Below are 22,352 nucleotides of genomic sequence, written 5' to 3'. Positions count from 1 at the left end.
GGGTTCTGCAAATATCTATAAAAGTATTAAAAAATGCTTGTCAACTTTGACAGCACAGTATTCAATTATTAAAAATTATTATTATTATCCTGAAAAACAGCAAATTAGGACATACGTGGTTTCAGAAGTACAGTAACGATATATATAAAAATGTTAAGAAACGCCACCAGTTTGATGTCGAATATTAGTCATCATATGAATTAATTATATTCAGAAAGTTAAGAAATACAAATTTAATCTTCAGAATCGCTATCGATATCAGCATCGGCAGACATCGGTATCTATGGAGAAATTTAGTATGGGTGCATCTCTACTTTAAACATTTTTAAGAAATACTGCTTTTTCTTCATGTCTGAACTTTCATGAGAGAACAAATACTTTACTGTAAATGTAAGGGGTGTAAACTGACAATGTAATAATTAGATGAAAATGTTAACAAGCACATGTAGTTTCCGAGTAGTTTCCTGACATGATGGAAGACCTTCCCCGGTGGTTGAAGCACCCCATTTTGCATTTCCAATCAAAAGACACGCGCAATGTTTTTCAATGGTCGGAAACATCTCATAATCTAAACCCCTCTGGCGTCCAGCTTCATTAGTTCGGAAATTGACGTGAATCTGGAAATGCAACAGAAAGACATCAAAGCAGCCACTCTGCAAAATGAGCAGCAAACTCCTCATTAGATATTCACAAATCTCCTAGGATACGGCTTGCCACACAATAATCACCGAGCAAGATTGTTTCCTGTATTGTAAATGCATGCAACGCTGGCCAGTGGTCTGCATCTAAGTGCATCTAACACCATTAAGCTCCGGAAAAGAACATTCTTCAAAGTAAACAAATTGAGGAGCATGTACTGCATTTCAAGGGCATGTGAAAAGATTTGATGCATGTCGGAAGTAAACGATACATTAGCATGATGACCGTGAATGGTCTCCATGTGGGAGAAGGGACGCGAGGGAAGGGCAAGAGAAGGCGACACGGCGCTGCTGTGAGGTTTGTGCCAGTTCACTGCTGTCACAGCCCACACATTCGGCTGATACAATCGTGGAGACACCAAATGCCATGAGAATGTCAGGCTCGCTTTTTAAACAGACGCTAAGCTCAGGAGCACGCAATCAAAAGCAACATCCAATATTCTACACAACAGCAAAAAGGAAACACACTGCGTGCTTCAAGCGCAAGCATGTTTATTTGATTATTTTGGTCTGGAGACGAATTAGTCACAATGAGATGGGGTAAAGATGATTCAATTGTGTAATAGAACATATTCACAGCCTTCACTTGCCCAGGACGCAGTCTGTGCTAAAGAAACAGGAGTTCACATTCATCTTGTATTATTCACAATTAATGAAATTCATAACGAATTCTATGTGCTGCGTTTTAGAAAATATTCAGCTCTTAAAACTGCTATCTTGTTGAAATTAGCAAAGCACATGTACACTAAAATAGATTTAGAATCTAATGTTCATTCTAAATTAAAGATACATTTTGTACCTTGACGTAAAAAATGATGCAAAACAAACACACTTTTACCAAAACTAATAAATGATATTTTTGGTTGTGCAAAGTATCACACACCCAGAGAGACTGTAAAATGAATACATTGTGGCTGATTCACAGATCAAACATTCTCAGGATAATGTATCACCGAATACCTTATTTAATCTGTGTGATATTTGTCTTTTTTCGCTATTCACGCTAGGATTACATGTTGCCACTGGAGACAAAAATGATCTTTGATTTCCATAATTATATCTGTGGCTCCCTTTGATCATGTTCCACCCATTGCTATTGTTCCCATCACTGTGGTGAAATCAAATGCAACAGAATAGGCCAACATCTGCTACTTACACTACCAGAAAAACTGTTTTTGCAGTCTGGAAAAGAATCAAAAACCAAGATCAGTTCGTTATTCCAAAATCTGTTTCTTTGGTAATTAATTCTTTGGAAATATGCTGTTCGTGGCTCGTGATGCCATCTCATCTACATAAAGTAACAATTGCATACATTACAAATTAATTCAAACATCATACTGTAATTGTTTCCAATCACAGTAAATATGGATTACTTAAATTTTAAGAAAACAGTGTACAGATTTAGGATTGGGAATAAATCTTTAATGCATTTCTAAAGCATTACAATAAACTATCAAATGGAATGGCTAAGTTGCTGCTTTAAAATCACAAGATCTATTTTAGCCACTAGACGTGCGTTTTCTCCACTCCTCTCTGCCATCGAGTGGTCACCAATCAATGTTTGTCTCTTTCATTTTTGTTCTAGGCTCCACACAGGAATTCAGGCTGGTTATATTTTGGGGTGCGATTTGTTTTTCGAAATCGCTACGATTTGTGCCACTGAGGAATATGTGAATGCAGCAAGGACCTGAAAATTGGCATGCTTTAATTGGGCTTAGTCTCAGAAAGGTCATCCAGTGAGCAGACAGTCCAGCTTGAACCAGAATCTAGGAATGATTAATTACTTTCAGTGACAAATCATTTAAATGGTGATGGAAAGACTTGTTGGGCTGAAGAATCTGAGAAGCGCAAAAATAAAACTGATATCTACATAGTTTGGCAGGTACCTAAGGTAATAACAAATATTTGGAGTAAAAGGCAAAAACAAGAATTGATTTTCAGATAAGCAGAGTGCACATTTACATTTAATCATTTAAGCAGATGCTTCTATCCAAAGCGACTCACAAATGAGGTAAACAATGGAAGAAATTGGAACAACATAAGGACAACTTAAATTGTGTCATTCCAAACCTGTACTTCTTCCTTTCTTCTGCTGGACACAAAATAAAATATATTAAAGAATATTGGTAAGCAAACAACACATCACCATTGTATGGACACAAAACATTTCTCAAAATATTTCCTCCTTCATGTTTTGAATAACATGAGGTTAAACAAATGAAGGCTTAAAGGTCCAATGTATACTTTTTGAAGGATCTATTGACAGAAATGCAATATGATAAATGCAGACGGATCGGTGCAGCTTCTGCAGTAATGCAGTCGCTTTACCGGTCTGTCGTGGTGAAGAAGGAGCTGAGCCGCAAGGCGAAGCTCTCGATTTACCGGTCAATCTACGTTCCCACTCTCACCTATGGTCATGAGCTGTGGGTCATGACCGAAAGGACAAGATCCCGGATACAGGCGGCCGAAATGAGCTTTCTCCGCAGGGTAGCTGGGCGATCCCTTAGAGATAGGGTGAGAAGCTTGGTCACTCGGGAGGAGCTCAGAGTAGATCCGCTGCTCCTCCACATCGAGAGGGGCCAGCTGAGGTGGCTTGGGCATCTTTTCCGGATGCCCCCTGGATGCCTTCCCGGGAAGGTGTTCCGGGCATGTCCCACCGGGAGGAGACCCCGGAGAAGACCTAGGACACGCTGGAGGGACTATGTCTCCCAGCTGGCATGGGAACGCTTCGGTGTCCCCCCGGAAGAGCTGGAGGAAGTGTCTAGGGAGAGGGAAGTCTGGGCATCCCTGCTTAGACTGATGCCCCCGCTACCCGGCCCCGGATAAGCGGTAGAAAATGGATGGATGGATGGGCAATATGATATACATACTTGTCTTCAAAGGGGTATAAAGATCTAACAATATTGTTAGAATGAGCTATTTCTTTCAACATACAACGCAGTTCCCCTTACAAAGAATTCACCATGTTGTTTCTACAGTATCCCTGAATGGACAAACTGCTCTACAGAGCACTTTTTGTAAATACATTATCTCCTTCGGCAAAGAATTGAAATCATGACGACATCTTAGTTCTGTGTCGCCCACCGTAGTGCTTTTAAAGGGAGGGATGGACTAAGCCATCGGTTGCAATTCGCAACCTCACTGCTAGATACCCCTAAACTTCATACACTAGACCTTTAATACCTTAAATACATACAAAATACATTTAACAATCTTTAAAAAAACATTTTTATACTTTGAGGGCTTTTATAAAACTAAAAGTTTTCTGGGACAAATCCAGATTTAGAAACTGCAAAGCTTTTTCCCTGAGAAGCAAAATCACACCATGTTAAAGTAGGAATGAGAGAAAGTGAGAGAGAGAGAGAGAGAGAGAGAGAGAGAGGTTATATTTAGACAGAGGCAGCGCATCAGGTGCAATGTAAGATTTCTGAAAATGGAAACAGCTCCCAGGGGTGAGAGTGCTGAATCTCGGGCGCTTTCATTATTTATTTTAAATCTACGACACTGCACTGGATAAATCGGAGGAAGAGTGCTGACGTCCCTGTGGTTCCCATGTTAATGAATGTGTCTAATCGAGAAAGCTCGGGAACCTTTTCTGCTCTCAAATCATTGAACGCATGCCTGAGGAAGCTCTGCCTCGAAAGCACCGTGACAGCCAAACTATCCCACTATGTATTCTTAAATCAAAAATATCACATCACAGCATGATATCCCTTAATGCAAATGACATCGTTCCACACAACCCCTGATTTTAAAAATGTATTTTTTGTTGTCATAACCATGATTACTTGTTGAAGACAATATCATGTCAATAGACTGCCATTGCATTGCACTAAAAGCATGTTTGATACAGATTGAAAGAGTAACAGAACAACAGTGGGCATTCTGTTGCACTTTTCTTCCACACCACCACCCACCCTTAGTTCGGTTGCTTAACAACACTCATCACATGAGAGCTGCATTATATGAAATACACATATTTTTCGGTTTTTACTCTCCGTTATTTAGAAAAACTTGGATAAAAAGTGATCCCTATACAGCATATGAAACGTGGGTTATGCTCCACCTTTCCTCCCTATGGAAACTTTTATTAAGATAAGTGAGGCATGATAAGACCGTATGGCTGGAGAGGTTCCAAATGACAGCATTAGCCAACAGAATGCACACAAACATGGCTCTGCAGTTTCATATCTATCTCTCAAACATGATGGTTGGGTAAATAATAATATTCTCCTAAGTGATCAGAAGTGCCATCAACAGGAGGTAAATGTCGGGACAGTGTTTGGGAAAGGTCATTCATGAACTATTGTTTTGCTCCTGTGGAATATAGGGTTCATGTGAGCGGTTTATCAAAACGCAAATAGCCACGGGCCTTCTTTGATATTAAAAACACGAGGAAAGAAAAGTTAAAGTCAATTCCAAGATTAAAGTCTTCCATTTTTATGACTTTATCATAAGGACAATTTAGCATTAAATTATTACTAGGAGTTTTCTATGTGTATAAATATTCTATTATTTCTTTATATTGTGGGTTCATGTTGCCACCGGCACCTCAAATTCTATTGGTCTCAGTAAGAATATGATTCTGTGCTGTCTCATAGCAACCTAAAAATAGATTATGCTATATATGGCTGAAATGGCTGGAACAAGTTGTGGATGTTTAATTGCAATTTAAACAGTGCAATGCTGTCATTGTCTATACAGACAGACAGACGGAGGAACAGACAGAAAGATGATATATTCAAACACAAAGCACAAGATTTAAAAGATAGCAGCTCAAACAAGACCATTTCAATCTGTTTTATGGCTTAAGTTAAATCTTAGATTAGTTATTATATTATTATATTATATTAGATATTATATAATTGTAAATATGTGTATATATTTTGTATGGTAATATGTATAAACAAATCCTCTACAACAATAATGTAATTCCGATAAATGTGTAACTGTTTGGAAATATGTTATTTCCTTTTTATTGAGATGACAATACAAAACGTTGTACTGATTTTTATTTTAAATCCACTTACAATTGCCTATAATTGCTTACATTTTAAATTTAACATTATCATCTAACTCAGTATGCACCTTCCTGTCTAAAGAGTTGGACTAATCTGGACGAAGAAACCTGACAAATTTGTTTGTTTGTGCTTATCTTGACAACATATGACAGGTTCACACCAGACCAGATTTATTTGTGTTCATTCTGACGTCAGTCATATTCACGTTTCATTCACCAAGTGAAAAAAGGGGAAGTTATTTATAACCCTCAACGTCTTGGAGTGATTCTTTGGTGCGCAAATAGGAATATAGCGATTGGACCGGTCTCTTGCGTTTCAGTAACAAAAGCGGTGGAGCTGGAGCGTCGCCGTGCTTGCATGATATAGAACAGAGGCTAAAATAGGGCAGTTCTGATGGGTCTGAACTAAATAACCACACAACCTGTGCTGAAAAAACATGGCTCTTAACAGCTTATAAAGAATATTGGAGACCATTACCGTGGACTTATTCTACAATGATAAACCTGTGCGTCAACCAGGTAAGAACATTTCTGAACTCAACCCATTTAGATATTTCATTACTTGAGACAGACATTCGGCTGTTCAACATTTGAGATATTTGTTCAATATTTATGTAGCCTATATAATCGTCGTGAAGTAATCTTTTCTACTTAGTATAGCCTATTAGTAACGTTTGCAACGAAATGTTTTGTCAACTCGAGACATGCACAGTAGGCAACACATTTACTTTTGAGGAAAAACAAAAAAGGGACAAAAGGACAAATAAAATGCTTTATAAAAGTCGATGCATCTGATGAGAAATTACAACTTTGATGCCCACATCCTCGGCTATGAAGAGCATGTTTGTCCTTAAAAGCGCACATCGCGGATTTTTTGCGAGACCTTATTCTCATCATCTCAGGACCATGGACAGTGCAATTTCACAACCGCAAAACGCAGTCTATATAACACGCATCGCATTTGAGAAACACTTATACAAAGGAATTATTGAACCAGTTCATTCGTGTCACACTTAAGCCATCACACCCCTATTATTTATTTCAAATAGGTCTAAACATTTTAGAAGTTAACCTATAAGGGAAACTGTTTTTGTGATTATCGAAACTGTAGCAGAAAACCCCGAAAAGGGGACAAATTCATACCAAAGCAACTATTTAAACACAAAAATACATCGCGCTATTAATACAGTGTATTGGGTAACACGTATGAAAGGAAAACGCTTCTCGCATTGAATAAAATGTAGGTGAAACACTCATTTCCTCGAGGACATTCGCCATCAATAACAATCTCGACATTTAATTCCATAATAACATAACACTGGGAACGCGCCACACAAACACTCTCAACATTTCAATCTTCAAACGTACCGAACTGCGCTAATCTAAAATGAAAACTTCCATTCGCACCTGATCCACCTGTCAGTTCAGCGTCTCGTTTTATAACTCTTTCAGGCTGCCACCTGGTGGCTCTTCAAAATGACAGGCTGGCTTTATCACGAGCAAAGCTTTATAACGTCGATACCACCTTTCCTTTTCTACAATACTTTTGTTCAAACTGTGTTGTTTATAAACTCAAATAGAAATGTCCCTGTAGTATGCAAGATTACTGTAGCAGGATTATGTTATTGCCTTGCAGGACTGAGGCTAATTTGGGTCCCTAGGTGATGGCTGATGTGCTGGAGCTCAGGACTGATGGGAACTCTCTTCTGAAGGCGGTGTGGCTTCGACGTTTGCGCCTTACAAGGCTTCTGCTAGAGGGAGGAGCTTACATCAATGAGAGCAATGACAGAGGAGAGACACCACTCATGGTGGCATGCATGTCCAAACACTCTGACCAACAAAGTGTCAACAAGGCGAAGTTGGTCAAGTATCTACTGGACAACAAAGCTGACCCTAACATTCAAGACAAAGCTGGAAGGACGGCCCTCATGCATGCATGCAGCCAGAGGGCGGGACATGAGGTGGTGTCTCTCCTGCTGTCCAATGGGGCTGATCCAAGCCTGGATGATCGTCACGGATCTTCTGCTCTAGTCTATGCTGTCAATGCAGACGATAAAGAATCCCTTAAAGTTCTTTTGGATGCCTGTAAAGCTAAAGGCAAGGAGGTGATTATCATCACCACTGACAAATCCCCATCTGGAACCAAAACCACCAAGCAGTACCTGAATGTTCCTCCCTCGCCCGAGCTGGATGGGAGAAACTCTCCTGTACCGTGTGCCTCGCCTTCAGATATAGATCTGCATGCATCACCATCTCCGAGTAAAGAGGAAGAGAAAGACACCGTTTTCAATTTTCAAACCAAGTTTAAGTCAACCTCAAACACAGCTGCAAAACTCGCCAACGGACTTACCTCTCCCAGTAAGAAGCCAGTGAACCCCAAGAGGGCTCGTCTACCCCAGCTGAAACGTTTACAGTCCGAGCCCTGGGGTCTGATCGCCCCCTCTGTCCTAGCAGCAGCCAATGAAGAGAGCAAAAGAGCCAATTCTGATGAAAATGTTGTTGGGGGTGTCAACGGGCTGAGTCTGTCCAAAAGAGGCACTTTGTCTCGTCATAACAGCGTTGATGGAAAAGATATTCTTTTTCCAATGATGGGAGATCAGGCGACAAAAATCTCCCCAACTTCATCGCATCCAACACCATCCAAAGTTTCATATGACAGATCTCTATCACAGCACCAGCCTCTGACACGACGTAGCACCGTCCCCACAGAGCAGGACGGCTCTGGAGGAAACTATGGGCCAGCTAGCCTCAGAGATACAGTGTACAGGAGAAGACTGGGGAATGAGCACTATGACTCGGACTCTCAGCTGTACTCAGATTCCAGCTTGCTAGACTCTCCCAAGGCACCCATGGAGAGAAGAAAGCTCAACACATCCCCCCTTGCAATGCTTACAGGCTCACGAGAGTCGTTAGACAGCAATCCCAGTGCCTCCTCCCCTAGCACAGCCAGATGCAGAGCACCTGGTCTGTTGGAGCGGCGTGGCTCTGGAACGCTCTTGCTGGACTACATTTCCCATACGCGTCCGGGTCACCTGCCCCCATTGAATGTCAACCCTAACCCTCCTATTCCTGATATAGGAGCCAGCAGCAAGCCCTCATCCCCACTTGCAGCAGGATTTAGACCAATAGCTCCAGTAGCACCAAACTCACCAAAGAGAGGCAACCTCAGGACGAAGAAAAAGCTTGTTAGAAGGCACTCTATGCAAGTGGAACAGATGAAGCAGCTTTCAAATTTTGAAGAGCTCAACAACCAGTCGTGAGACTCAATCTATGTAGATGTAGCAACTTGAAGATATATAAAAATGAAAGCAGTCTGCGTTTTTAGACTACGTTGATTGCTTAGACAGGTGAAAGCAGGTAGGCCCACCTGTAATAGTATGTAAAGATAGTTAGCGCTGAATGTAGCCATTTAGGGCAAAGGGATATTTTATCATTCAATATGCTAGTTTGGAAAAAATCTTAAAGTAGAAATGAATCTAATGCCTAAGAGTTTAAAAAAGTCACAGATGCATAAATAGCTTATTGTGTTGATAAGATGAAGATATTTCAGGATGCAACCTAGCTGTTAAAGATGAGTCTATATCTAATATATCACGTACCGTAGAGTAAGCTTAGACTTTCACTTCCTATCACCCAGAGAACTAGTTTAAAAAATATATATATACAGTATATATTGCTAGAAATGTGATTTACAACACAGTCGCAAAAACACAACGAAAGAGTGTGCCAATTTTCTTTCTGCAACAGTTTGTAATCTCAAAGAGTAGGTGAGAGAGCATTCTAATTGTCTGGCGTATGAAGATTGCATTTGACAGCTCCACTCTAGTCCTTCTGCTGCAAATAAAAACAGAGATTCATTAAGGCAGACAGGAGAGTGAATGTAAAACCAGACTGTCAAAATAGCGCAGAGAGGTCAGCAGATCATATCCATTAAAAGAGAGAATTCCACCAGCTCCTGATTAAAAAAGCTGGACGTCCTGCAAGAAACCAAACCAGTTGAGTACTACTGGCAAAATGAGGTACAAGAGAAGTATCAGGTTTTAACATACTCGGATCATTCTACACATAAAATGTTAGCTTTTAAATGTTAATGTTAATAATGACTGTGTGCAGATGTATCATACATGCATTGTCTTTGGTCTAGATTTTGTGAGAAATACTGACCATCTGTGAGCTAATGATAGGAAAATCTGTCTATATTGTAATTGATTACATCCTCCGTTGGTTGCAATAACACAGGCAACATTGCTAATATAATTATGACTTACTCTTAAATGCAAAGATGATTCATACTCATAGAGCCCTTAGTTAACCTGGCTGTCTATAGAGATTTAAATGCTCAGTTCGTTCCATGATGAATTCAGGAGATTGAATGTTTGTAGCTAATTAGTGTATAGTGCCTTTGCAGGAGAGTAAAGGGTGTTCTGCATCACAAATTACATGTTAGGAAATACTACCGAGCACTATTTAAATCACAATATTAAAGCCACTTTGCCACAGGTAACAAATCACAGTTATAGGATGAAGAACAATCGACAAAAGTCACTTAGTAAAATGTTTAACTTGATGAAAATGTAAAAAAAATCACTAAGTTAAGTCTGTAGCGAAACATGCCTTGTGAAAAACCAATGACTATTGTACAGAATAAAATGAACATAGGTTTATCCCTTAGTCAACCAATGTTATGTGGTAGAACAAATGTGCCCATGTTATTTTGTGTGCAAATGCAAAGTGCTTCAGATTCATTGCTGCTATATTCTAATAGCCACTTGACTAAATAAGGCTGTCAAATAATAAATGTTCTATAGTACAAGAGTTAGCTGGCTAACTCCTCACTAATTTCCCCTGGATTAAGACATTAAACAAAAGCAAGATCAGCAGATGGATTTAGTTTTTTGGTCCGTGATTATACAATACACATAAAATGTGTCATAAAATGATATTTAATAATTCATAATTTATAATTGCAGGCATTGTTATTCATGTACGAGTGGTAAAAGACACAAAGGCACATGCACACACACGAACCCCAATTCAAACAAAGAGATTTATTACAACTGTCTTATATCAAACTGTGAGACATACTAGGTTGTGCTCATGTTTACATTGTTTGATGCATAGTATTTTTGTATGTAGTACCTTGTATATTTTGAATAAATGTCTGTAACAATCTATACAATCATTCTATTGTTTTTAATTTTTCAAATGACTACCTACGGTTTAAGATGCATGAAACATATTCAGACTGTTCTGCATCAGGTTCAATATGGAGCAATGCAGCCACATGAGCCGTGGAATATATGTGCCCATAAAAGCAGTAGAAATATCTTTGTTTAGGCTCAATTATATTTACATTTTACACATTTGGCAGATGCTTTTATCCAAAGCAGCATACATTGCATTATACTATAAAATTATTTCGAAGTATGTGCAAACCCTGGGATCAAACACATGACCTTGGAGTTGCTAACACTATGCTCAACACCACTGAGCCACAGGAAAGCTAGACATTAATTACACATTTCAAGAGAGTAACAACACAATCCTCTCCTGTAGCAGACCACTGTACAGTATAAGTACATAAACAAAGAATCAACTAACAAAGGTGTTGCTTGGGCTTGAAGTATTTGTCAATGTGTAAATCTATGATTTCAAGATGAAAACTACTAAAATTAATACTAGAATTTCTTGAAAACTACAAAAATGGTAACTTTTCTTATCACTTTACATCTGTATGAATCATTATTGTTTTAAAGAATTGTGATGCAGTTGAATCAGTTAAACTAAAAATAAACTGAATTAATTAAAGAGTTAATTAATTATTATTTTAATGAATTTAATAAAGTGCTGCAAACATTTCAATGAGATTTCTGTGTACTAGGCTACTAAAACCATGTGGGATTTGTCTATTTCCCTGAATCTTTCGATTTTTCCCTGAATATTTTCGAGCATCTGCATTGTTCGGTTATCTTTAAAGCAGGACTTTGCATATTTATAAATCTAAATAGTTGTTAAAGCTAAAAGCTTGTCTTTTTGATAGCTGTTATAAATAAACATTCTTTCCTTAGTCAATTGTACAGTCAGCAATGCTTTAAAGTATAGATATTTAGTAGCACAATCTATAACTTAAGAATACCACTGTGTGGTGTTGTTTCTTTTCATGTTACAAATATTGAGGACAGCTCAATATTCAGGAAATAATTTAGATCTCCTTTAGAAAATTACATTTACATTTACATTTAGTCATTTGGCAGACGCTTTATCCAAAGCGACTTACAGGTGGGGTAGGCAATGGAAGCAATTGGTACAGCATAAGTACAACAAAAGCATAAGTGCAGGACTGGTCTCATTTAACCTAACAAAGTATACAGAACCATTTATTAAAAATAAGAGTTTAATGATTTGTTGCTGACCCCTGGTGGACACATTAATATACACAGAAGAATATCCTTTCATTAAATGAGTGGATACATAACATGTACAAAATGTACAATAAATGTATTACGATCTAAATGGGACACGACCTTAACATAAGTCAAGTCATAGGGTTTATAATGACAGTGTCACTTTTGATTTAATCACCTAAAACTTCAATCAGTCCAACGTGCAATGCCACTCCACTAACATTCTAGCCTTTATCTCCACCAGGTGGACATGCAATCTTTTAAACATGATTAGTATTATTGCATTGTTACTTTGAGATAAACTGTAGGAACAGATCACACCAAACATTTGGTGCTGTCTGTTAAGGCAGGGAAATTAACAATTTTAAACGTTATCATAAAATGATAGCTACATTTTATGACAATGATAAAGTGAATTGAATATAGAATAAGGACATTATTTGAACTTATTTGTGAGTTAAGACAACCATTTATGATCAATCTTGATTCATGATCAATACTAATAAATACACTAAATAAAATTATTTTTGTTGCTATTAAGATTTTGTCTTTATACGCACATGACCAAATGTTCTCAACAGTACACACATTCATGTTCTGTACATAATAGTACATAAAGCAGTAAATAAATAGTGGTAAATGTATTAAATTGGCCAAATTATTGGACATTTTCTGGCTTTGATCAAAACAGAGTGACTACAGTAAGCAGACCAACACTGCAGAGCAAACAGTTCGTGCTGAATTACACACATTTCAGACCTCTAACTGATAGCAGAGGTCATATTGACTTGCCACTGTAGCAATGTTTACTTGCAACATTTCACACGGACATAGCTTTGACTTAAACGACAACAACGTAGTGGAAAGGATACTTATTCTGGAATCTGTAGTCTTAGGTTACAAATAACTATTACTATTGTCATTTATCCATTTGATTTTTTATTCAAACTATTGTCATTGTTTGTTTTTTATGTTTACATATATACATTATTTATTTTCATTAACATTATTGTACTATTATTATTTGATTCCCTGTGTCTCATTTCAATTGCCTCCAACATTATGCTGTGATCTGTGAGACAGAACATAGAACCAAAAATAGTGGATCGTTGTTTGTCAAGATCAACATCACTATTATATACGTCAAGATCGTTTTTGATGGGTACAGGCTAAGTGAACCGTTTTACATGACTTCCCCTCAACCTTTAATGGCACTACCACTTCACCCTTTGGCACCTTGAAGTGACCTGCACCAGGTCTAAACTGCGCATGTTCAGTGTGCTGCGCTCCTCCCATTCTTTCGCCAAATATGGTAACGCGCTCCGCTAAAATTAGCGGGACTGCTCAGCAACCAAGCAACGGAATGTGAAGAGGTCATTTGCTTGCCCTGCGATAGAGACACAACAAACATCACTAATTTGTACACACGGTTTACTTTTACCGGACATATTTTAAAACACAGGAACTGTATATTTTAAGTTAGATAACTGTACATGGAACTATCGGAAATACTACAGAAAGTCACGTGAACGGTTAACTGAAAGCGAACGTGCAAACTGTCTGTTATCAAAAGTCAGCGATGAAACATCGATGTATTCCGCAATCGTGTTTGATTGAATAAACTCGCCGAGTTCCCTCCGCCCCCAGCTCAACTGTGACGTCTGCACCGAGGCGGAGAAGTGTTGAGCTTATTGCCGTACTCTCCGATTCATTCGATCCTTCCTTCGGTCGGACTAAGTGAAGTCGGGTAGCATCTAGGTAGTGTCTTCGGCTAAAAATATGGCAGGTTACTTGAAAGTCCTCAGCTCTCTCACTAGGTCCGCCGCCACACTGTCCAAATCCCCCGCCGTTCTTGCACCAGCTTCTTGCCAGAGTTTGCAACAGAGGAACTGTGAGTCTTTCACATCATTTCTTTAAACGGTTAATTGAGCCTTTTCAACCGGTGTTGTGTTACATGTTAATACTTAGCTGAGGGGATGTCTTTATCTCTTGCCGCACGCTTCAGACTTGCCTTCGAAGACGCCGGTTGCGCTCTATCGTCATTTTTTAATGAACCGGGTCTTGTTTCAGTATTCGGCGGTTCTGATTTCTCTTTACGCTTCGGCTGCCTCGCTTGTTGTGAAACGGGACGTTATTTTCTTGATGACGTCGTGCGTGAAGCGGGAATTGCGCGTCCGCGGCGGCTGAGATGCGGGCTCGCGCTTCTTTGTTCAGCGATTGTGTTTAAAAGGAAAGACACTACACGATAAACGAGTCTTTTGTTATACATTGCGTACCCCGACGTGAAAGGCAAATGCAGCCGTAATAACGTCGTTGCTTGGTTGTACATTTTTTCAAATGTTGTGAGGAGGAGGATTGAGGCTATTTTTAGCGTGTGAATTGCACAAATGGACGATGAATGAGACTCCAGAATGATGACCGTGCAACCTTGTGCGATTTAAAACACGTGCAATTTGACGCAAAAACGTAACCTAACGCGGTCCCAAGATAGCTCGAGTTAGTTAACGGTTGTCTTGTTCGTTCAGGCGTTTGTGTTTTGATTTTGCGGCGTCGTAAAATCATTTCAAGGTCAGCCGGCCTGGTCAAGACGCACTAACGAAACATAACTTAGGGTCACGCGCATGGTACCAAAGATAGAACGTATGTATTTGTTTACCTGGAAGCTGGACATAAATATGTTAATTTACATTATGTTGTGTAATCGGAACTAACAGTAGAATTGTTAACTGATAAACCGTTTTTCTCAGACTAAGTTTATAACCATACATGGGGTAGTTGAAGGGCAAATCTTTCCACCCATGGCAGCTGTGAATGAATGAATTTGTGTCAGGGACTGTTAGGTTGTCACTGGTTGTCCTCTGCTGTTAGGTAATCGGTTGTCACGGAGGCTTGTTGAAATTGAAGTGGTTTACTTGGCTTACAACAAAGGCCCATGTGTGTCCTCCAGGTCACCTTAACACTAGAGAGAAGAGAGAAGTTTTATGAGTTGGGATTTGAGCTATATAGGCCTGCATAGTGAGAAGCTCACAGCTCTCTTAGCTGAACCTGTATTGTAAGACTTTACATTCTGTACTGTAGTTTAATTTAGTTTATGCAAAAGTTATTTTTCACCGTTTGAAGAAGCACGAACAGCCCAGCTGGTGGTGAGCTTCTAGTTTATTTTTGGTATTTCCGTGGTGCAGCATGAAGTCGTGAAGTGTAATTCAGGAAACATTCTAGGTCACCCATAAAATGTTTGTGTAGGTTGTCAATAGAGAGAAGTTTTGGAACATGCTCATAAACGATCTTTTAAATACCCTGTGAACTGGAAGTTGTGATCCTTTTTACTTCCGTATGTTGACGCGTATGGGAAAATGGGATTTCTAATAAGAAGAATAGTGCTTTCGTCTTTCCCTGTGATTTGACTGGATGTATGAAATCAGGGGTTGCATTTTGAAACGGAACAGGCAGCAGACTGCAGAGCCATTGATAGAGAGAGTCGCGTCTTCTACTTTGACTCCAATGGAACAGTATTTTCAATAGCTCCCGGAAGTTACAAGTAAGACATGGAGCTTCGACTAAACAGACCAACTGAGGTAAACTTGCAACCCCTTTAAAGACGAAAGCCATTTAAGGAATAAAAAATGAAAGAAATAAAGCATTTAAAGAGAAAACATAACTTCCTGGAACTATCTGAAGGCTCCATGAATCACATGACACGGGCTCTCAATAGTTCCCGGAAGTTACTAGTTACGCATGGAGCTTCAACAAAACAGACCAACTGAGGTAAAGTTCTTACCAATTTAAAGACGAAAGCCATTTAATGAAAAAAAATAATAATAAGACCACTAGACAAAAGCACAAACTGCCAGATGAAGGGGAGGAGTTAACTGATGCTCCGCCCAAGCCCTCTAGCATACGTGATTTAAGATTACAGGAAGGAAGTGCATTCTCAGATTTAAACTAAAGACTTTGAGGTCACACAAGTTTTAAAAAGAGAATGACCAACATTTGTAAGCTATTCATAATAAACGCTGCATGCGTATTCATATTTCATGAAAAAATAGGCATTGTCATTTTTTATTTCACTGGGACTTTAAAGGTTTGCTAATCTTATTTCTCATAACTGCTGACCTTCGTGTGCAGAGCACAAGTGGACACCTCTGTTTGCAAATGTCCTTGACGGGTCAAAATTAGAGGGCCAGATTAGTATGATTGCTTGTTATTTGATATGCTGACTACAGGCTGTGTGCACGTGGGGTTACTTGGCCTTTAACGTCATAAGATTTAATGGAATACTTCACCACCAGAAATGAAAATACTCCCCGTTGTGTGAATCTGAACTAATACTCTGTACTTTTCCATTATAGTTTATGGTGACAGTATCTATCTTTTTTATTCAGTTACCTGTTGACAATCAATATAAAGTCAGCAATAGTTACAGATATTGGTATCACAAAGAACCACTGAGGTCCAGCAATATTTTTAGTTTAGTAGTTTCGTTGCGTTTAGGGAAATAGCTTAAAATAGGTGGTGTCTCCAAAACGTTTGTATTACTTTATGCACAGTAAAGGTCAGAGACCTGTCCAATGTGTAGGAGTAAAGTGTGAAAGATATAACAAAAGGTATGATATATTAGTGATAAAAGATGCAGATTGCATTTCTAAAAGCAATGTGGAATACAACAGTAAACTTATTTTTTGAAGGTCATCAGACCTGTATGGCATCATGCCAATACCTTGTTTATTCTGCGTTTTCTTCGAATTTTCATTAAGTTTTGTCATTTCAGGTCTATTGTAGCATGGTAGCTCATGTCAGCGTAAATGTGTCCGTTAATGAACGATTCATTTCCTTTGCTGATGGTTGCTTAGACTTCACTGTTGTTAGAAACAGGGCTTTGTTTGAAGCATGCTTACATAATCCCTGCCAAACACAACCTCCTCCCCCCTTTAGTCTGCTCTCGCCAGCGCTTATGGAATATTTTTCCCCAGGAATCCTTGTTTATGTAATTTCTCATCATGATCCCTGCTGGGTTTTGTACGAAAGCCCGTACCCATAATGCAGCTTGCTTGACACAGCTGTTTAAGGTTCTTTACAGTAACTCAACGTGAAAGTTGATATATTCTAACAGGTGATGTCTTTATTGTTACAGAATTTAGGCTATTGACTATTCTGAATTTGTTTGTCTGGCATCTCACCTTGTATATGTTGTATTGCAAACGCCTTAGATAGGGTGACTGTGTGCAATACTGCAGAGTTATTGAAATATTCACATCTTATGAACTTGAGGTTTATAGATCTGTAATGGACTTTGGTTGATGAAAAACATCAAGAGTACAATCGACAGTTTTAAGTCCGTTGAATGCTGTCATTGTATACCAATGAAGCTTTATTGACGAGGTGTTGCCTTTTATGAAGTATTTTATTGTTTATCGCTGTAGTCTTTCTAGCTTGCTGACTCTGTAGATGGAGCGGTTCTCTAGCAAGAGTAGGAACTTGGCAAGTGGAACAGAAAGTCACTTGATTCTCCTCCATTGCTCCCCCTCCTTCCTGTATTTTGTCCCCGTTGAGAAAATGAGATGATCATGTGCTGGTTGCTCTACTTGCAGGCAAAAGGTGAATCAGAGATTCAAGGAAGATTGTAGGGATGTGAAATGTTTTGTTTTGTTGCGTCGAGAGAGCAGGCACCAGAGTTGTCAAAGAATCGTGTCAGAAATGGCAAAGTCTGAAAAAGCTGGATATTTAACTGATCCTTGTTTGGAAAACTGCTGTCAGTTGTTTTGCTATGCCTTTATCAACCTCTTCCTTGTAAAGGAAATAATATGTCTGTGTGTCTCATGATGAGTGGCTTGAATTACATCTAATGAGTCAATTCCTTCTTCAGGTCCAAACCTGTATGTACAACAAAGCTTGTGAAATGATTTGTTTTAATGCGGTAAAAGCACAAATTATTTTCCTGTTTTAATTGACAGATGCCGATAAGCGCATCAAGGTGGCACAGCCAGTGGTGGAGATGGACGGAGATGAGATGACCAGGATCATCTGGGAGTTCATTAAAGAAAAGGTGCTATTGTTAAATCTGTGACTCACATTAACCAATAAACGGAATATAGGAGGAAATCTAGACAGGCACAGACAGAATGAAAACTGGGTTAGAGACAAAAGAAGAGACTGAAAGAGAAAATATGACTGGATCTCTTGGGAGAATTAACTAGAGGAGGAGAGATTGGCAGGTTATCTATTAAGATCTCCTGTGAATGAGACAGACGGATAAGCTTGCAGTTTTTACACACAACCACAGCGAGATTAAGGTTTCATCATGCCGGGGCGGGGCCAGTCTCAGGTCATGCTCACTGACTGGCTCTCTGCCCCCCCTGAGAGACGGCAGATGGTTGTGATGACGTTTCGCAAGCTGAAATTGTTCTGCCTCTTCTCTTGAGAATCAGAATAGGCTCATTATTTATAACTGCCATAATCCACTAATAACAGTATTTATGGTTAGATTAAAGATCAAATTATGTATAAATATCAGCTATTTTTGACTTTTACGCTTTCTGTCTTCAACACAAAACTCTCCTTCTCAGCTCATTCTGTCCAATGTGGATGTAGAACTGAAGTACTATGACCTGGGTCTTCCTTACCGTGACCAGACGGATGACCAGGTCACAATTGACTCTGCTTTAGCCACCCAGAAATACCACGTTGCTGTGAAATGCGCCACCATCACACCTGACGAAGCTAGAGTCGAAGGTATGGCACTTATAGAAAAACTCGTTTTGAAATGAAAGATATTTACATTTAGGCATTTGGCAGACGCTTTTATCCAAAGCGACTTACATTACTTTATCCTATACATTTTACATAGGTATTTGCAATCCCCTGGGATCGAACCCACAACCTTGCATTGTTTACGCAATGCTCTTACCACTGAGCTACAGTTCATTGAGCTTTTTGGTTATTTTATGCTTAATCGAGACTAAAATGAGTAAATGTGGATTAACGTCATGGGCTGATAAGTGACAGTTTAGCAGGTTAACAGAATTTGTTTAGGTTTTCCTAATATTTACACAATTTCGTGTCGCATTAATATCAGTCAGCCACTGTTGTAATAAGTTATTGTTTAAGAAACAATTTGAAGTGTTTATCTATTAAGACTCACAGTTTGAGAGATGTATCGCACTAACTTCAGAAATGATGTGTCGTCAATATTTGCAATCCACAGAATTCAAACTGAAGAAAATGTGGAAGAGTCCCAATGGCACAATCAGGAACATCCTGGGCGGCACTGTCTTCCGTGAGCCAATCATATGCAAGAACATTCCCAGACTTGTTCCTGGCTGGACGCAGCCCATCACCATCGGCAGACACGCCCACGGTGACCAGGTCTGCGCTTCTTTGATCTCACAGATATTTTTTTAGTTTTCACATTTATGCTGATCACAGTTCCTTTATTTTACAGTACAAAGCTACAGACTTTGTTGTGGACCAACCAGGCAAATTCAAGATGATCTTTGCTCCAGCCGATGGAAGCAAAAGCAAGGAGTGGGAGTGCTTTGATTTCCCTGGTGGCGGCTGTGGAATGGGCATGTACAACACGGATGAGGTCAGCAATCCATATATTACATTTTTGCACTTCAATAGTGTCTGGGTCAATAAAATGTTAAGGAATTTAAAAAGTGGTATTGAAAATGCTAGTTTATAAGCTAGAAATTAGTTTTTGTGAACGCAATGTCATTTAATTATTAAAAGTAATCACTGAAAAGTCACGGTCAAGAGACTTCTACACCTTTTGAATTTCAGGAAATTGATAAAATGGACATATAAATTAAAATCACCAGCCCAATCTGAAAATGATCTCAACTTTGAAAATTAGGCAAACAGATGTTAGATTTGGAAAAAGATAATGGATCTTTCTATTAATGAGATTAATCTCTTGTGATCCATCTTCAAGGTGTAAAAATATCACTGTAAATTAGAGCCATTTTTAGAATGTGTATTCTAAGGCCTTTAACCTAAAAAGGATATTTGTTGAATATACCTCAAGTAAAAATTCCTTCCTCCGCTGATCCATCTCTGGTGTTTGCACTCATAATAGAGGTGTGTTTATGACAAACAGAGGAGGTGTCTGCCACCAGGAGGTGATGCTGGTAGTGGGCAATTTTTTCCTCCTCAAAAGAGATTGACTGAATGAAGTGTCTGTTCATTTTAGGCTGCCTATTGATGGTGCTGAAATTCAGTTTTTACACCATTTCCACTTCACATTTGAAGTGAGTGATTTTTGGTCACCTTTTGGAACTACAAAGCCAGTTACAGCTAAATTCCCCATTGTGAAAATGGAACATCTATTTTTCTTGCTTATGTGACAGTTCGCCTGTCTGTCTTTGTCCAACAGTCCATCACCGGCTTCGCTCACAGCTGCTTCCAGTACGCCATCCAGAAGAAATGGCCTCTGTACTTGAGCACCAAGAACACCATCCTGAAAGCTTATGATGGCAGATTCAAGGATATTTTCGAGGATATCTATGTGAAGTAAGAAGTATTAGAGTCTTTGGCACACATTCATAAAGAGAAAAAATTTTTTTTGCTTTAAAATATTCCATATTTTTCGGAGAAATTTCTATATAAAGTACTGACCGGTTGCTTTGTTTTTTTGTGGGTAGGAACTACAAGCCAGAGTTTGACAAGCTAAAGATTTGGTATGAGCACAGGCTTATCGATGACATGGTGGCTCAGGTCCTGAAGTCATCGGGTGCATTTGTCTGGGCCTGCAAGAACTACGATGGAGATGTGCAGTCTGACATCCTCGCTCAGGGTAAATTTGATTCTAATTTCGACATGTTTTTTATAATAGACACTACATGTCCAAAACAATTCTTTTAACAATATAGTTTATTGTACACGATTTATGGATATAATTGATTCTTTTATTGTCACCATAACTGCAGTAGTAGGATATCATTGATCATATGTATGTGATTAAAAGATGGTGAATGTTGTGTGTAGGTTTCGGTTCTCTGGGGCTGATGACATCAGTGCTGGTGTGTCCTGATGGAAAGACCGTTGAAGCTGAGGCAGCTCACGGCACAGTGACTCGCCATTACCGCGAGCACCAGAAGGTGTGTATGTTTAGGTGTTTGGTTTGGCCTCAAATTGTGTCCTGAATCAAGCTCTAAATTTTACAAGCATGTTCCACAGTTGGGTTTTTAGACACTGTCTGCCATCTTGTGGTGAGACAAGTAATGACAACTCTTTATATTAACGCTTGCATGTTGTCATTGAAAAGAGAAACAAATTCAGCGGAGTACTTTATAATCCTTTTTAAGGTGCTGACAAACAACCTACTTGTTTTTATGGTTATTTCTTGTGTACTAAACAGGGAAGGCCAACTAGCACTAACCCCATTGCCAGCATCTTTGCGTGGACCAGGGGTCTGGAGCACCGTGGCAAACTCGATGGAAATCCAGATCTGATTAAGTAAGATGGAGCCATTGTGTCTAATCTGCTATCTGTACTACAGTTGCATGCATACGAGAGATTTTTTTTTTACCTAGAATAACATTCCTGTCATGCTAGTAATGGTTAAAAGGCATGACTGTTGATGATTATACCGTTGCTCTGCAGGTTCACTCAGATTCTTGAACGTGTGTGTGTGGAGACTGTGGAGAGTGGGGTGATGACCAAGGATCTCGCCGGCTGCATTCACGGTCTCGCCAAGTAAGACTGCAAATTATTTAGAACACATAACTAAAACAATGATCTTAGTATAATGTCTTTGACTTCCGTTAAGGGAGTAGCTATAAAGATAAAACTGCTGACATGGACTTTTCTGTTTTTCTCACTGCGTCCACAGCTGCAAGCTGAACGAGCATTACGTCAACACCACAGACTTCCTGGATGCCATTAAAACCAATCTGGATAAAGCTCTGGGCAAATGAAGGACAACAGACCTGGACGCCACCAGGAGTGTCTGCCTTTTTGTACCTCATTTTTAACTTAAAGGTCATAAGTACAAACGTAATGTTTGAAGGGAGGAGTTGTAAAAATGTAGTGATGTTCATAGCGGTTCTGTTAGTTAATCCTGTTTATGGGGTCCTCCATCTGTCCCGAAACCTTCAGGGTTCTATTTTTGTAAGATGAAGTACTGTATGTCAGATACTGTATAATACCACAGGAAGAAAAGAACATTCAAGGGCCATTTGAGAAATCCTCTAATAAATCTCTCTTGTCACCCGAATACTTGTCCTTGTGCTG

The 22,352-nt window shown here is 39.1% G+C and overlaps 2 protein-coding genes across 2 annotated transcripts; both read left to right on the top strand.

Moving 5' to 3' along the window:
• The first annotated feature begins 6,148 nt into the window (after nucleotides 1-6,148).
• ankrd34c (ankyrin repeat domain 34C) lies at nucleotides 6,149-10,714 on the top strand. The gene is made up of 2 exons (XM_056766445.1): nucleotides 6,149-6,237; nucleotides 7,355-10,714. The coding sequence occupies exon 2, from the start codon at nucleotides 7,383-7,385 to the stop codon at nucleotides 8,976-8,978; it is 1,596 nt and encodes a 531-aa protein (XP_056622423.1). The 5' UTR covers nucleotides 6,149-6,237; nucleotides 7,355-7,382; the 3' UTR covers nucleotides 8,979-10,714.
• A 2,812-nt stretch (nucleotides 10,715-13,526) lies between these two features.
• On the top strand, nucleotides 13,527-22,335 carry idh2 (isocitrate dehydrogenase (NADP(+)) 2). Its single transcript, XM_056766173.1, has 11 exons — nucleotides 13,527-14,013; nucleotides 18,074-18,165; nucleotides 18,686-18,851; nucleotides 19,324-19,484; nucleotides 19,561-19,704; nucleotides 20,494-20,630; nucleotides 20,762-20,913; nucleotides 21,105-21,217; nucleotides 21,478-21,575; nucleotides 21,723-21,815; nucleotides 21,952-22,335. The coding sequence occupies exons 1-11, from the start codon at nucleotides 13,902-13,904 to the stop codon at nucleotides 22,034-22,036; spliced, it is 1,353 nt and encodes a 450-aa protein (XP_056622151.1). The 5' UTR covers nucleotides 13,527-13,901; the 3' UTR covers nucleotides 22,037-22,335.
• The last annotated feature ends 17 nt before the right edge of the window (nucleotides 22,336-22,352 follow it).

Source organism: Triplophysa dalaica, chromosome 14 (assembly GCF_015846415.1).
Source record: "Triplophysa dalaica isolate WHDGS20190420 chromosome 14, ASM1584641v1, whole genome shotgun sequence".
Classification (NCBI taxonomy): Eukaryota; Metazoa; Chordata; class Actinopteri; order Cypriniformes; family Nemacheilidae; genus Triplophysa; species Triplophysa dalaica.
This window is presented reverse-complemented; position numbering and strand designations above follow the sequence as displayed.

Bases quoted from the DNA above. Each gene is read 5' to 3' on its own strand.
- ankrd34c (XM_056766445.1), top strand. From the start codon at position 7,383: ATGGCTGATGTGCTGGAGCTCAGGACTGATGGGAACTCTCTTCTGAAG.
- idh2 (XM_056766173.1), top strand. From the start codon at position 13,902: ATGGCAGGTTACTTGAAAGTCCTCAGCTCTCTCACTAGGTCCGCCGCC. The intron at 14,014-18,073 runs GTGAGTCTTTCA...TTTAATTGACAG, and splicing joins GAGTTTGCAACAGAGGAACT to ATGCCGATAAGCGCATCAAG. The intron at 20,631-20,761 runs GTAAGAAGTATT...TTTTGTGGGTAG, and splicing joins TTCGAGGATATCTATGTGAA to GAACTACAAGCCAGAGTTTG.